The sequence below is a fragment of the Leptomonas pyrrhocoris genome, assembly GCF_001293395.1.
Source record: "Leptomonas pyrrhocoris isolate H10 chromosome Unknown, whole genome shotgun sequence".
Classification (NCBI taxonomy): domain Eukaryota; phylum Euglenozoa; class Kinetoplastea; order Trypanosomatida; family Trypanosomatidae; genus Leptomonas; species Leptomonas pyrrhocoris.
Window position 1 is genome coordinate 549933 of NW_015438374.1, and position 16356 is coordinate 566288.

Genomic DNA, 16356 nt, shown 5'->3' on the forward strand with positions numbered 1-16356 from the left:
TATTTCCCTCATCGACGTTTTCTTGTTTTGTTGGTTGGTGGTGGTTCCTCCTCCTCTCTTTCTTTAGCTGTTTTCAAAGCAAACAATCATTTTCATTGTTATTGCGGAGCACTTGACGATCTCTCTTTGTTTTTTTCATTTCATTGTTCTTGCTTTACTCGTCCTTTCTTTTTCAATCGTGGGCGCTATTTTGGAGTGGCACGCTATCTCGGACTAGCGTGGGGACGCTGACCAGAAAAGGAAAGCAAACACGCAAGAGAAGAAGGCGGTGCCGCGCGCACACTCACACACGCACACAGCGGGGTCGAAGCGGCATCTTTCGCTTTTTCGTTTCTGCACACACTCGCAGGCGGCACGTATCGAAGCTGATAACAGTTTATGAAGCGTAACGATATTACTCCCCGCAAAAATACCCCTCTCTAAAAACAACAACAACAAAAGAAAAAATATCAAGACAGTACGGTGATCGAAAGTGCTGAATGGCATTAGGACCAACGCATTCGTTTTGCCGGTTGCTGAGGAGAAGCAATACCTTCAGCGGACGCCGTGGATGGATGGATCCTTGACCGGCTTGAGGAGCTTCACAGGTCGCTGGGCAGCGATTACCAACACGCAACTCTTCGTTTCTGTGTGTGTGTGTGTGTGTGTGGAAAGGGTTGGTGAAGCGGTTTACGGCTCAACGTGCTGAACGATTGAAAGCATGTGAACTTATTATTGTTATTATCGAACACGACGGAAGTGTTGATGAGGTCCGAATGGAGGCCTTCAGCTTACAGCGCACTCGAAACCTTTTTCCGTTGTTTGCGTTCTCTCCCTCCTGTATCATCACTTTTTCGTCTGTTTTCTTCTTTTCCTTTCCCTTTCGCTCCTTTGCTTGCGTTGCACCGATAACCTACGCGGCTACACTTCACACAACTGCATTCCGTACTCATTCACATACACATACGAATATTATATATATGTTCATCTTCCAAAGCAGTACAAGAGATCTCTGCCGAGCAGAGTTGTGCCTTTTCTCTTGATATTCATATTCACATTCCCAATCTAAGCGCCGCCGAAAGAGGTGGGCGGCTGCTCTCGGCAGGTATTTTCGATACAACTGTTATTTTCCGTTTTAACCGGCTTCCTTCTCATTTTGGGCCGTACCGACTTGTCTTGATACACCCAATCAAACGGGCGCCTTTCTTTGCCTTCTTCTTCCTGATTGGGGTAGTGCCTGTATTAGTCAGCTTCGACGCCGTGCTGAGCGTTTCTGCTTCGCCACAGACTTTCAAGCTTGGTGTTGTCTGCTGGCAGACCTGCAGATTGTGCTCGGTCTCTATTTCTGTTTTTTTTTCGCACGGCTTCTTGCGTACAGCGCGCTACACCACGGCAGAGGAGCTTTCAAGCGCTTGGTAGCAAAATCAATGTATGAGTTTCTTTTTTCTTCTCTTTGGCTCAGAGCTTTTTCGCTTTGTTTCTTTCGTTTTCCCTAATCTGCACATTTTACTCACTTCTGCTTGTTTTCTCTTTGGCATGTGGCTTTGGGGTCTTTTTCTTTTTCTTTTGGTTGTTTTTTGTGCTTTCTTCACCACCTTGAAAGTCTTCTCTTCTTATTTTCAACTGTGAACAGCCGCTTTCTTCGCTTTCCTGTTTTCGTTTTTCTCCCTTTTTGTTTTGCTAGAGTAAATAATTCCTTCTATGTGTCTGCTTCTTCGCTTTCGTTTGTGAACTTTCTGCGCTCTGCCGCTTTTCCCTCTTTGGAGCCTTCCTGCTCTGCGGCTCAAATTCCTTTTCTTTTGGCGAAGTGTGTGTAGTCGTTTTTTTTTTAGTATTACTTTTCGTTTGTTTACGTTGAGTGTGTTGCCGTCACTGTGCGTGGTGTACCGGTGTTCTCCTTTTTTACAAATAAGAATTCAACTCAAAGCTTCCCCTCCTCCATCCTCTTTCCCCCCTTTTCCGTTTTGTGAGGTGTCGGCGTTTGCAGTGACGCGTTGTGTATTTCCCTGCCCGCCATCGCACGCCGTTTGGCGTTCTTCGTTTTCTCCCCTCTCCGTCTCTCTCTCTTTATTTTCTTTGTTCGGTGTGTTGTATGCGAAGTTGCCACGCCCCGACTATTATTATTAGTATTATCTTGCTGCTGATTTCTCTCTCGCTCTCCTTTGAAGATGGCCGAGAGAGGTAGAGAGGAAATCTCCTCCACCCAGTCCGTGCCTTCTCGCCTCGATGTTAATTCACTTCCCGCTGACGCGCAGAGGGAAGATAGTGCAGCTGCACAACTGATACGCAACGGTCTAACCCAACAGCACCTTCCACATTACGTGTTTCCAAGCTCTGTCCGCTCCAATGGCGAGGCCGACGACTACTCCGTCGACGGCGGCGACGGCGGTTGTGAGGGGGAGTCGCCACGGCTGGCGCGGTCCAACTCCGTGTCCTCTACCACCAGTTGGTATTCCCCCTCGAAGCGTCGTGCCGGCCTCGGCACGCAGCGTCGCAACGCCCTTCTCTTTCGCAGCGTGGACTTCAAGCAGTTCGACTCCCCCACCCCAAACGCGAAGCGCCGCAAGAGTACTGGCGGGGCAGCAGCCACCCCCAAAGTTTCGAGCGACTCCGAGGACGGCAGTGGGGGCTATGGTAGCAGCAGTAGCAGTAGTGGTAGCGACAGCATGGACAGCAGTTCCGTAGAAAGCATATCGACTGAGGACGACCGCAGCGATTCCCGCCACGCCTCCTCGCTGAGCAGGACAAACCTGGCGGTTGCGTCCCCTCTGGATCAACTCTTTGCGGTGGTGGCGCGCAGTACGCGGCAGCTGTGGCGGCGCAAGTTGGATCTGCTGCTCGAGGTCGTCGTGCCGCTCATCTTCATCGCCGTGTCCATCGCCCTGTGGGCCATCTGGGGCAACGAGTACAACAAGGAGATGCAGTACCTCAACTACTCCGAGATTAGCGTCACAGAGAGCACCATCGGCGCTGCCGGGCTCACCATCCCGGTTGTGTACGACTTTACGTGTATTAGGCAGCCAGCAGGGACGGGCGTGTTTCCGTACTTCACGACGTGCCCGAACAACCCGAATGTAATCTGCGATGGCGACCCGACCTTCCTGCCGTTCCCCGAGGGCACACGTATTTGCCGATTCAACTACACGTACATCTCCAACTGGGAGACCCTCATTTCGGCATCGCTGCAGTTCTACTGGCGGAGGCTGACGGCAATCCCCACCTTGGACGCCCTTATCTCTTTCCAGTGGACCGTGCTGACCTCGTACAAGGAGATAATCCCGCTCATCTCCGCCACCATGGGGGGTCTCGCAGCGAACACCCGCTTTAGCTCCATCCTCTGCTCTGGCACCCTCTACTTCGTTGGCCCTTCCGACGCGACGGCCCAGCTGATCACGTACATGGACAAAACCTCGAAGTTGTTCACTTACGTGGTAGACAGGACGGTGTACAGCTCCGTCGCCGCTGCTCGAGCAGCCAGTAGAGCGAAAGAGAACGGACGGTTGTGGGCCATCGTGGAGCTGCGGCAGGTGGATGCGATGGGGCTCGATCTGGTGCTCCACATGAACAACTCCGCCCTGCCCTCCTTCGGCACAACCTACGACGACGCCTACAGCGGTGGCGTGCTCTTTGACACCGCCGAGCTGTACGTCCTCTCCGGCTTCAGCACCCTGCAGCAGCTTGTCTCCGAGTTCTACCTCAACTCATTTCACAAGGCAGGTATGGACAATACGCAGATGATTGTCGCGGCGGGCACCCCGGCCTTTTACCGTAGACCGCTGCTGATCAACGCGCGGGAGGTCCTCCCTTTAATATACGTGCTCGCCTTCCTGTACAGTGTGTCTCAGCAGGTGAAGCGCACGGTGCTAGAGAAGGAGCTGCGCATCCGGGAGGCGATGCTCATCATGGGCCTGAAGCAGTGGACGCTGTACGTGAGCGACTTCGTTGTCCAGCTATTTATCTTCGTCATGACGTGTATTCTGTGCACCGTCATGCTGAAGACAACGTACGTTACCAAGAGCGACCCGATGGTACTCTTTTTAATCTTCTTCATCTTCGCCCTGACGACGATCCCGCTGTCCGGCATCATCGCCGCCTTCTTCAGCAAGGCCCGACTCGCCTCCCTCGTCGCCCCTGTGATATACTTTATCCTTGTTATTCCCATGTTTGCCATGGCTAACGCTAAAGGTTCGATCGTTACCGGCTTCTCCATGTTTTCGCCCAGCGGATTCGCCGCGGCGCTCAACGTGTTTCTCGTCCACGAAACGGGGAGCGGGTGCGGGAGGCGTGAAATCACCTCCTCGCACGACGACCCGACGATGGCGGTCATCCTCGGGATGCTGACGGCGGACTTCTTCCTCTACTACCTGCTGATGCTCTACCTGGACGCCGTGGTGCCGAAGGAGTGGGGCACGCCGAAGCACCCGCTGTTCTTCGTTCTGGACCCCATCGACTGGTGCTTCCAGCGCAAGCACAAGCGGCTGGAGGGCGGCCCCGACGGCCGTGCGGAGAACGGCGTGTTCGAGACGACGGACTACGCGGACGACGTCGTGTCGTTCGACGGCCTGCGCAAGGAGTACACGCGCGGCGGTGAGAGGTTCCTTGCGGTGAACAACCTGTACTGGGGGATGCAGGAGGGCGAGATCTCCGTGCTGCTGGGCCACAACGGCGCCGGCAAGACGACGGTGCTGAACATGATGACGGGGATGACGGAGCCGGACGAGGGCGACTGCTACATCTACGGGCACTCTGTGCGCACGGAGAAGAGCGCTGTGCGGCAGCTGCTGGGGTTCTGCCCGCAGCACAACATCCTGTGGTCGGAGCTGACGTGCCGCGACCACCTGGAGTTCTACGGGAAGATCAAGGGGCTGAAGGGGTGGGAGCTGGAGGACGCGATCTGCGGCATGCTGTTCGAGACGGACCTGCTGGACAAGATGGACCAGCCGGCCGGCCGCCTCTCTGGTGGCATGAAGCGCAAGCTGTCGATTGCGATCGCGTTCGTGGGCGGCAGCCGCCTGGTGTTTCTCGACGAGCCGACTGCCGGCCTGGACGTCGGCGCGCGGCGCCAGGTGTGGGAGCTGCTGAAGCGCATGGCGCAGTCGCGGACGCTGCTGCTGACGACGCACTACATGGACGAGGCGGACCTGCTGGGCAGCCGCATCGGGATCATGAGCCAGGGCCGTCTGAAGTGCACGGGCAGCAGTCTGTTCCTGAAGTCGCGCCTCGGCGTTGGCTACAACATCGTCATCTCCATCGACCCCGAGATCGACGCGGCCAGCGTGGACGACGCGGTGCTCGGCGCGGTGGCGGGTGCGACGGTGCTGGGGCACAACGGGTGCGAGTTGAGCTATCAGCTGCCGTCCAGCAGTGTGGATCAGTTCCCCGCCTTGTTGAGCGAGATCGACTCCGTGGAGGCGGAGGGTATTCGCGGCTACGCCTTGTCGGCGACGACGCTGGAGGAGGTGTTTCTGAAGGTGTCGGAGGAGGACTTGGATTTCCGCGGCCGCGGAACGGAGGAGGGCGACGTGGAGCTGATCTGGAGCTGCGAGGTGACGACCTCTGCGCTGTGGTCGCAGTTCCGCGCGATCATGGAGAAGCGCCTCTGGAACGCGCTGCGTGACCGTCGGATGCAGTGCTTCCAGATCGTGTGCCCGGTGCTGTGTATCCTGATTGCGATGTTGCTGAGCCTGGTGCAGTACCGTACCCCGCAGACGCTCTCGTTGACGTACGATATGTTTAGGCAGCAGCCGCGATCTGTGATGGACACCGCCTTCTGCTACCAGATGTGGGGCACCGAGCCGTACGACGAAGGCTTTACCGTGAACGAAACCTACTTCCAGACGGCGGCGATGTTGTCGGAGATGCTGCTGGACACGTGGTATGTGCACGCAGAGCCGCGCTACGGTGCTGTGTCCTGCTTGGATGCGAACATGACGTACACATTGCAGGGGCAGCATGCATGGCGCGGGAACCACGTGAATGTGTTTCTGTATAACAGCTCCTCGTATCATCAAGTGGCGCTGAACTTTGCCTCCTTTTACGACCTCTTCCTCAAGCACTTCAAAGGATCCGATGCCTACAACATGAAGTACACCGCAACGCTCTTTAATAAACCCTCCACCACCTCGCAGCTCAGCTTCGTCTTCATCGGCGCGTTGATCATGGTCCCCTTCACCTTCCTGCCCTCCAACCCGGTGGCGTGGATCGTGAAGGAGCGGCAGTGCGGGGCGCGGCACCTGCAGAACCTCTGCGGGCTGAACTTCTTTGTGTACTGGGGGGCGAGCTTCCTCTTCGACATGGCCGCCTACTTCATCACGATGCTGCTGTGCGTTTTGATATTCGCCTGCTTCAACCGACAGGAGTTCACCGCGCCGGATCGCGTCGGTGGTACTTTTGTGCTGTTCATCGTGTACGGCTTCACGAGCACGGCGTTCGGCTACTGCCTCAGCTTTCTGTTTCGGGAAAGCACCACTGCCCAAAGTGTTGTCATGGGTGTGAGCTTCGTTGCTGGCTTTCTTTTGTTGATGATCGTTTACGTCCTCTCGCTTGACGCCGAGAATGTAAGTATTGCGAATAAAATGCGTTGGGGCTTTCGCGTCATCCCGTCGTACTGCATCGGCGAGGGCATCGTTAACTTGCTGACCCTCACCGGCAAGGTGAATATCGGCTCCGCGACAGGTGTGTGGGACATGGACCAGCTCGGGTGGTCGCTGGTGTACATGACGGCAGAGTTCCCTGCCCTGTGCATCATCACACTGCTGGTCGACCACCCGGCGGTGGGGAGCCTCTGTCAGCGTCTGCGCTACCGGCGCGGTGCGGCACCAATTATCCCGAGTGATGAAGACTCGGACGTGGAGGACGAGCGCGAGGCGGTGTACGAGGCCGAGAGCGACGTCGAGGACGCGACGGACGTGGTGCGTGTGGTGAACTTGCAGAAGAAGTACTCGAACGGGAACGTGGCGGTGAAGGGCATCACCTTCTCCATCTTCCCCGGCGAGGTCTTCGGCCTGCTGGGCACGAACGGCGCGGGAAAGACGACGACGATATCGATGCTGTGTCAGCAGTTCCTGCCCACCGGGGGCAGCGCGTACGTGTGCGGGTACGACATCGTAACGCAACGTGCGGCTGCGCTGCAGTGCATCGGCTACTGCCCGCAGTTCGACGGGACGCTGGACCTGCTGACGGTGGAGGAGCAGCTGCAGATGTACGCGGGGATCCGCGGTATTGCGCGTTGGCAGTGGGGTGCGCTGGTGGATGCGCTGTGCACGCTGTGCGAGCTGACGACGTACCGCAAGACGGTGACGGGCGAGCTGTCGGGCGGCAACCGGCGCAAGCTGTCGGTGGCGATGTCCCTGGTGGGTGGGCCGCTGGTGCTGTTCCTGGATGAGCCGTCCGCCGGCATGGACCCCGTAGCGCGGCGCGGGATGTGGACGGCGATCCAGCGCGCGGCGAAGCACTGCTCCGTTGTGCTGACGACGCACCACCTGGAGGAGGTGGAGGCGCTGGCGGACATCGTCGCGATCATGGTGCGCGGGTATATCCGCTGCATCGGCGACAAGGTGCACCTGAAGAACAAGTTCGGCAGCGCGTTCGAGGTGAGCGTGCGGCTGTCCTCTGCGCGACACGCCGACGGCTTCGTTGCTTTCATGAAGGGCGAGTTCCCTGACGCGAAGATGAACGAGGGCGACGGCCGCCGCTTTGTGTACCAGCTGCCGCGTGATCGCGGGTTCGGCGACATCTTCGAGGTGTTCCAGACGAGCAAGAAGGATCTGCACATCACCGACTACAGCGTGTCGCAGACGTCGATTGAGCAGGTATTCTTGCTCGTACGTGAAGAGGCCATGCACCTCACTCAGTAGTTGGATTGCGTGTGGCAAATGAACACAGGCGTAGCAATCGTTGTGTACCTTCGTGGTTTTTGTTTGTCTCCCTTTAAGGGAAGGCGTTTTGTGCTATCGTGCTATAGATAACCATTTTTCTCCCATATCTTGTGTGGTTGTTGTCTTCCGTTCCCCACCTGTGATTTCTTCCTTGTATGTGGCTGATGTGTTGTAGCTCTCGACACGAGTGGAAATGCCCGATTCAGCAGATGCTGTTGCTTTGTTGTGGCGGTGCACGGTGTGTGCGTGTTGATCTTCGGCAGTTGTGGGTCATCGTCACCTGAGCGGGTGTTGTGCTTGGACGTTTGGGAGCTTTTTCAATCCTGCGCGGTTGCGGTTTCCCAGCGCTGCTTCGTCCGGTATTTGGTTTTCTACGTTGTATGTTTTCGTGGCTTTTCTTTTATTGGTGGAAGTGGTTCTCCGTGACGTGTTCCTGCCTTGTGAAGGTGAAGCGCGACAGCTTGTGCCGCTTGAGGGGTGTGTTGAAGTATATATATCTGATTTCTCTTATCTTTTGGCACTCGATTCCTCTTGGTTCTTGTCCTCTCGACGTTCATGTGAGAGTGTAGGAGTTCCTTTCCTCCCCTCTTATTTCAAAAAGAAAAGAAAATAGTCTTCATTACGCTCCCCCCTTTTTTTGCTCATTTGTGGTTCTTTTGAATTTCATCTGCGTAGTGCACTCGACTTGCGTTGCTACTACTCCCCGTACTTTGTGCAAAGAGCGACAACAACATTCATACATGCGAATTCCCTTCTTTCCCGTGTTGTGGGGAAAGAAGTTTCCTGATTGCGGTTGAGGGACGTGTTCTTTGACAGAAGAGAAAGTGGATTTCACCTCAACAACTTCCGGCGGCTCGGCAACATGAATGACCTCTCCCTTGTCGATCTACCGCGTCTGCTGCGGCGGAATCACAAATTCACTGAAAGCCTGTTTCCGAAATTCAAAGTTCGGGGATGTGACTGTTGATGTGACGCAAATGTTGGTGCCAAGTGAAGAAGCATCACCTTCGTTCCCATGTGCTTCATCTTTTAGTTCTCTTCTCCCCCCTTTCCCTTCTCTCCTCCACGTTAATTTACGTATATATTTTCTTTTCGCCGCCAAAACTCGGCGCTGAAACACCCGTCCTTTGAACCCGCAGCCGAAGGAAGAGAGATTTCTTTTTGTTCTAAATAACACTTCCCACCCCCTTCAATACTTTCCCATTCCCCCCTCGTGACATCGGGGCTCCCCTCATTTCCGCGCCTTTCTTTTTCTCTGCTGTGGTTTTCGTATGTGTGTGTGTGTTCCTCGGCGCACCCCCTTCACAGTTTTCCGCACATCGCCACTCCTACAGTTCTCTTCCATTTGAGCGGAGTTCGCCGTCTCATACTTCGCTGGTGCGTTCGCTTCCCGTTCCTTCTTTACCTTCTTTATGCTTTTTGTTGACCTTTTTTTAAAGTTAGATTCGATCTGTTTTCTTTTGTTCTTCTTTGTGTATATCGAGAGGCGTTTCTTTCTCGTCTCCTTATCTTGTTCTCTCCTCTGCCGTTGCTGAGGCGGGTTTCTGTGCGGAAGGCAAGGAAATATCTCGTCGTGGTTGCTGGTAACGGGTGGGAGTCGCAGGCGGTCGTGCTTTCCGGGCTCGCATCTTCTTTTTTTTTACTTCTACGTAGACAGCGACAGCAGCAGTGGCAACAATAAAAGGACACGAGGCTCCTCTCAGTGAATTTTAAACTTTGAGAGCTGCAGAGTCAGGCAGCATTATTATTATTATTATTATTTGTTCTCGTCCCTTATTTCCGCTTATATCTGTGCTCACCGCCAACCATCGTTGTTCGCTACCTATGTGTCGCCGTGTTGACCCATCGCAGCCTCCGTAGCCTACTTCCCCTTTTTTTCCATCCGTCTTCTTCTTCTTTCTTGTGTCTATTGTCGTGACTAAAAATAGAATTACAAGAAGATGCCTGCCACTTTATTACCTTCGCCAAACACCTCTACCAAAGAGGAAATGCCCGACGAGAGTGCGGCAGCGGCGCAGCCGGAGAGCGTGACGTCGGCGGTCTCCTCTGAACCGTCCGCGAATGTGTGGACCATCTTTGAGCTTTGCAGCAGCTCCGAATCTGCCCTGCCCGGTGTCGCTGCGCACGCGATCCCGACGGTGCACAACACTGAACGACGAGCTTCCTCAGCAAGACCGCACGCGGAGCAAAACAAGAAGAGGAACAGCGTCGACTCGATGACGCGCGCGTCCACCGGGAGTGTGCCCGTTACGTCCTTCCGCGAACCAAGTCCACCGACGTCCCGGCTCGCTGGCGCCAGTTCACTACCGGAAAAAATGGTTAGCGGAGGGCGAAAGGGCAGTACCACGCCGGCAATCCAAACATCACGGCCTGCCAGCGCAGCGGCGGCGGCGGCGTCGACCTCACGCACTGCCGGTTTCTTCCAAGCATGGGAGGCAGAACCACCCGCTGCGCCGCCTCCGCAGTCCGGCAACGGTCAGGCACCGTCGCCCATTCGACGGCCCCTCCCGCAGTCTTGCGGTGATCACCCGCACACGAGTAGGGTGGCGTTGGATGGCGCACCAGCGAGCACTCACAACGGCGCACCGACGAAGGTTCCGCGGGGGAGCAAGAACCTCGAGGCGCCGGCCAATGCCCAACCACAACGGCCGTCCAGCTTACATTCCGTAGAACAGGCATTCCCGGCGGTGCATCCCCGGCGATCGTTCGACCAGCCGAGTTCCCACAAAAGCAGCTCCTGTAAGAGCAACTCCGACGACTTCTACGTGTATAGCGAGCGCACCCGACTCAGCTCGGAAAAGTCTTACTCTCTTAGTGAGCACAGTGACGGCACCAACAACCGCGGCACTCGGCCGTACCGCAGCAAGCACAGTGTCTCGCGCCGCGGTACCTCATCTCCGTCGTTGCCGCGCCGTACGGTGAGCGGGCCCGACCAACTCTTTGCCGTAATCACGAGCCATGTCCTCCAGTTCTTTCGCCAGCCTTGCTCGCTGATCATGGAGATCGTCGTGCCGCTCATCTTCGTCGCGGTGACGATCGTTCTCTGGACTATCTGGGGGACCGTGCGTTTTCCTGCTGCGTCCTTCGTGCCGCCCGGTACGCCGGCACTGGGTTATTTTCCCAGCCCGGAAGCGCTGAACCTGTGCGTGAACATGAGCGCCTTCAACGGCACCATTGGGGCACTGCCGCCCTGCATGAATGTTTCGTACAACTTCGTGTGCGACGGCGACTTCAACGCCGTGCCGTTCCCTGCGCGCTCTATTTGCCGTAATTCCTACACACCCTTTTCCGCGCTCATCGACGCCTTCATCAGCTCCTTCATTGACAGTATGTCGCGCGTGCCGTCGCTCGACTCGATCATGACCTACCAGATGTTGGCGCAGCTCGACAGCGTCCACGTCAATCAACTGGGCGCGATGTCAGTCAGCAAGCTGTACCCGATCACCGCCTACAACGCCATCGCCAGCTCCGGCACCCTCTACTTCGTTGGCGAGCAGCGCTTCACCGGTGCGTTGATGGCACACATGCGGGACGTGTCGAACCTGTTCTCGTTATTTAGCGACCCAACTGTCTACGGCAGCGTGGCGGAGGCGCGGAGCGCACGACCTGCCGGGAAGAAGATTTGGGCCGTGGTGGAAGTGCGGTCGGCGGACGCGAAGGGGCTCGACCTGGTGCTCCACATGAACAACTCCGCCCTGCCCTCCTTCGGCGTGATCAACGATCCTGCCTACCCCGGCGGTGCGCTCAGGGAAACGACCGAGGTGTACGTCGCCTCCGGCTTCAGCACCCTGCAGCAGGTCGTGAGCGAGTTCTACCTCAACTACTCCTCCATTTACAACGCGACTCAGACACAGATGCTGGCCCCCTTTGCGTACCCCCACTACATTCGCATCCCCCTGCTGCTGGCGCCCCGCGAAATTCTACCACTCGTCTTCGGCCTGGCCTTCCTGTACACGGTGTCGCAGCAGGTGAAGCGCACGGTGCTAGAGAAGGAGCTGCGCATTCGGGAGGCGATGCTCATCATGGGCCTGAAGCAGTGGACACTCTACGTGAGCGACTTCGTTGTCCAGTTGGTGCTTTTCGTGATCGTCTCCGTGGCCGCCGCCATCATGCTACAGCTATCCTTCTGCACCCGAAGTGACCCGTTGGTGTTGCTGCTCATCTTTCTCCTCTTCACGCTAACGACGATCCCGCTGTCCGGCATCATCGCCGCCTTCTTTAGCAAGGCCCGACTCGCCTCCCTCGTCGCCCCTGTGATATACTTTATCCTTGTTATTCCCATGTTTGCCATGGCTAACGCTAAAGGTTCGATCGTTACCGGCTTCTCCATCTTTTCGCCCACCGCCTTCTGCGCCGCCCTCAGAATATTTCTCACCCACGAAGTCAGCACAGGCTTTGGGGGCGGCGACCTCTGCAGCCATCACGACGACCCGACGATGGCGGTCATCCTCGGGATGCTGACGGCGGACTTCTTCCTCTACTACCTGCTGATGCTCTACCTGGACGCCGTGGTGCCGAAGGAGTGGGGCACGCCGAAGCACCCGCTGTTCTTCGTTCTGGACCCCATCGACTGGTGCTTCCAGCGCAAGCACAAGCGGCTGGAGGGCGGCCCCGACGGCCGTGCGGAGAACGGCGTGTTCGAGACGACGGACTACGCGGACGACGTCGTGTCGTTCGACGGCCTGCGCAAGGAGTACACGCGCGGCGGTGAGAGGTTCCTTGCGGTGAACAACCTGTACTGGGGGATGCAGGAGGGCGAGATCTCCGTGCTGCTGGGCCACAACGGCGCCGGCAAGACGACGGTGCTGAACATGATGACGGGGATGACGGAGCCGGACGAGGGCGACTGCTACATCTACGGGCACTCTGTGCGCACGGAGAAGAGCGCTGTGCGGCAGCTGCTGGGGTTCTGCCCGCAGCACAACATCCTGTGGTCGGAGCTGACGTGCCGCGACCACCTGGAGTTCTACGGGAAGATCAAGGGGCTGAAGGGGTGGGAGCTGGAGGACGCGATCTGCGGCATGCTGTTCGAGACGGACCTGCTGGACAAGATGGACCAGCCGGCCGGCCGCCTCTCTGGTGGCATGAAGCGCAAGCTGTCGATTGCGATCGCGTTCGTGGGCGGCAGCCGCCTGGTGTTTCTCGACGAGCCGACTGCCGGCCTGGACGTCGGCGCGCGGCGCCAGGTGTGGGAGCTGCTGAAGCGCATGGCGCAGTCGCGGACGCTGCTGCTGACGACGCACTACATGGACGAGGCGGACCTGCTGGGCAGCCGCATCGGGATCATGAGCCAGGGCCGTCTGAAGTGCACGGGCAGCAGTCTGTTCCTGAAGTCGCGCCTCGGCGTTGGCTACAACATCGTCATCTCCATCGACCCCGAGATCGACGCGGCCAGCGTGGACGACGCGGTGCTCGGCGCGGTGGCGGGTGCGACGGTGCTGGGGCACAACGGGTGCGAGTTGAGCTATCAGCTGCCGTCCAGCAGTGTGGATCAGTTCCCCGCCTTGTTGAGCGAGATCGACTCCGTGGAGGCGGAGGGTATTCGCGGCTACGCCTTGTCGGCGACGACGCTGGAGGAGGTGTTTCTGAAGGTGTCGGAGGAGGACTTGGATTTCCGCGGCCGCGGAACGGAGGAGGGCGACGTGGAGCTGATCTGGAGCTGCGAGGTGACGACCTCTGCGCTGTGGTCGCAGTTCCGCGCGATCATGGAGAAGCGCCTCTGGAACGCGCTGCGTGACCGTCGGATGCAGTGCTTCCAGATCGTGTGCCCGGTGCTGTGTATCCTGATTGCGATGTTGCTGAGCCTGGTGCAGTACCGTACCCCGCAGACGCTCTCGTTGACGTACGATATGTTTAGGCAGCAGCCGCGATCTGTGATGGACACCGCCTTCTGCTACCAGATGTGGGGCACCGAGCCGTACGACGAAGGCTTTACCGTGAACGAAACCTACTTCCAGACGGCGGCGATGTTGTCGGAGATGCTGCTGGACACGTGGTATGTGCACGCAGAGCCGCGCTACGGTGCTGTGTCCTGCTTGGATGCGAACATGACGTACACATTGCAGGGGCAGCATGCATGGCGCGGGAACCACGTGAATGTGTTTCTGTATAACAGCTCCTCGTATCATCAAGTGGCGCTGAACTTTGCCTCCTTTTACGACCTCTTCCTCAAGCACTTCAAAGGATCCGATGCCTACAACATGAAGTACACCGCAACGCTCTTTAATAAACCCTCCACCACCTCGCAGCTCAGCTTCGTCTTCATCGGCGCGTTGATCATGGTCCCCTTCACCTTCCTGCCCTCCAACCCGGTGGCGTGGATCGTGAAGGAGCGGCAGTGCGGGGCGCGGCACCTGCAGAACCTCTGCGGGCTGAACTTCTTTGTGTACTGGGGGGCGAGCTTCCTCTTCGACATGGCCGCCTACTTCATCACGATGCTGCTGTGCGTTTTGATATTCGCCTGCTTCAACCGACAGGAGTTCACCGCGCCGGATCGCGTCGGTGGTACTTTTGTGCTGTTCATCGTGTACGGCTTCACGAGCACGGCGTTCGGCTACTGCCTCAGCTTTCTGTTTCGGGAAAGCACCACTGCCCAAAGTGTTGTCATGGGTGTGAGCTTCGTTGCTGGCTTTCTTTTGTTGATGATCGTTTACGTCCTCTCGCTTGACGCCGAGAATGTAAGTATTGCGAATAAAATGCGTTGGGGCTTTCGCGTCATCCCGTCGTACTGCATCGGCGAGGGCATCGTTAACTTGCTGACCCTCACCGGCAAGGTGAATATCGGCTCCGCGACAGGTGTGTGGGACATGGACCAGCTCGGGTGGTCGCTGGTGTACATGACGGCAGAGTTCCCTGCCCTGTGCATCATCACACTGCTGGTCGACCACCCGGCGGTGGGGAGCCTCTGTCAGCGTCTGCGCTACCGGCGCGGTGCGGCACCAATTATCCCGAGTGATGAAGACTCGGACGTGGAGGACGAGCGCGAGGCGGTGTACGAGGCCGAGAGCGACGTCGAGGACGCGACGGACGTGGTGCGTGTGGTGAACTTGCAGAAGAAGTACTCGAACGGGAACGTGGCGGTGAAGGGCATCACCTTCTCCATCTTCCCCGGCGAGGTCTTCGGCCTGCTGGGCACGAACGGCGCGGGAAAGACGACGACGATATCGATGCTGTGTCAGCAGTTCCTGCCCACCGGGGGCAGCGCGTACGTGTGCGGGTACGACATCGTAACGCAACGTGCGGCTGCGCTGCAGTGCATCGGCTACTGCCCGCAGTTCGACGGGACGCTGGACCTGCTGACGGTGGAGGAGCAGCTGCAGATGTACGCGGGGATCCGCGGTATTGCGCGTTGGCAGTGGGGTGCGCTGGTGGATGCGCTGTGCACGCTGTGCGAGCTGACGACGTACCGCAAGACGGTGACGGGCGAGCTGTCGGGCGGCAACCGGCGCAAGCTGTCGGTGGCGATGTCCCTGGTGGGTGGGCCGCTGGTGCTGTTCCTGGATGAGCCGTCCGCCGGCATGGACCCCGTAGCGCGGCGCGGGATGTGGACGGCGATCCAGCGCGCGGCGAAGCACTGCTCCGTTGTGCTGACGACGCACCACCTGGAGGAGGTGGAGGCGCTGGCGGACATCGTCGCGATCATGGTGCGCGGGTATATCCGCTGCATCGGCGACAAGGTGCACCTGAAGAACAAGTTCGGCAGCGCGTTCGAGGTGAGCGTGCGGCTGTCCTCTGCGCGACACGCCGACGGCTTCGTTGCTTTCATGAAGGGCGAGTTCCCTGACGCGAAGATGAACGAGGGCGACGGCCGCCGCTTTGTGTACCAGCTGCCGCGTGATCGCGGGTTCGGCGACATCTTCGAGGTGTTCCAGACGAGCAAGAAGGATCTGCACATCACCGACTACAGCGTGTCGCAGACGTCGATTGAGCAGGTGTTTCTACGCGTAACGGAAGCCTCCAAGCATCTTTGAGGATCTTTCTACCCTCCGTTTTTTGACCGCTTTTTGCTCCCCCGTTGCATAGCAATGTATGCCTCCCGTTTTGTTGTGGTGAGCGTGAAACACGTTATTGCGTGTCTCGCGAGATCTGTAGGCGTGGAGCTCGCGTGTGCGCAGGTTGCGCTGCGTGGGTGTACTTCTATAGGAATAATGTTGTATCGTGTGCAAAATTTATCTTCCATTTCTTTCATGTTTCTTGTTTTTATGTAGTTTTGTGTACTAACTTGATGTTGTTGTTCGTTTTTTTTTCCCTTTCACAGTGTTGTGTTGGTGCCCCCCTATCTCGCATCCCCCCTCCTCTTTTTCTTCAATATTACTTCCCTCTGTTGTCGATGTGTTGTACAGTTCTCCATTTCTTGTTCTGGTTTCTTCTTTTTGCGAGTGTGTTTCTCGCTCTGTATTGTTTGGCTTTCCTGTCCGATGTATTTCTTGTGTTGTCGACGTCGACGATGCGGATGCGGCGGCGGGCGAATCACCGCCGCGGCGTTCTCCAGTGTTCGACG

At 57.3% G+C, this 16356-nt stretch overlaps 2 protein-coding genes across 3 annotated transcripts; both read left to right on the top strand.

Moving 5' to 3' along the window:
* Positions 1 to 65: 65 nt before the first annotated feature.
* On the top strand, positions 66 to 7835 carry ABB37_07424 (ATP-binding cassette protein subfamily A member 3 putative (ABCA3); the record flags this gene model as incomplete). 2 transcript variants are annotated; one of them, XM_015806067.1, is made up of 1 exon in its annotated part: positions 66 to 7835. In XM_015806067.1, exon 1 carries the CDS (start codon positions 2148 to 2150, stop codon positions 7833 to 7835), a length of 5688 nt encoding a protein of 1895 aa, XP_015655544.1. In that variant the 5' UTR covers positions 66 to 2147. The 2 variants fall into 2 exon arrangements, with proteins under 2 accessions (XP_015655544.1, XP_015655545.1); XM_015806068.1 differs by having other exon boundaries at positions 975 to 7835.
* A 1158-nt stretch (positions 7836 to 8993) lies between these two features.
* On the top strand, positions 8994 to 15826 carry ABB37_07425 (putative ABC1 transporter; the record flags this gene model as incomplete). Its single annotated transcript, XM_015806069.1, has 1 exon — positions 8994 to 15826. Exon 1 carries the CDS (start codon positions 9797 to 9799, stop codon positions 15824 to 15826), a length of 6030 nt encoding a protein of 2009 aa, XP_015655546.1. The 5' UTR covers positions 8994 to 9796.
* Between the last annotated feature and the right edge of the window lie 530 nt (positions 15827 to 16356).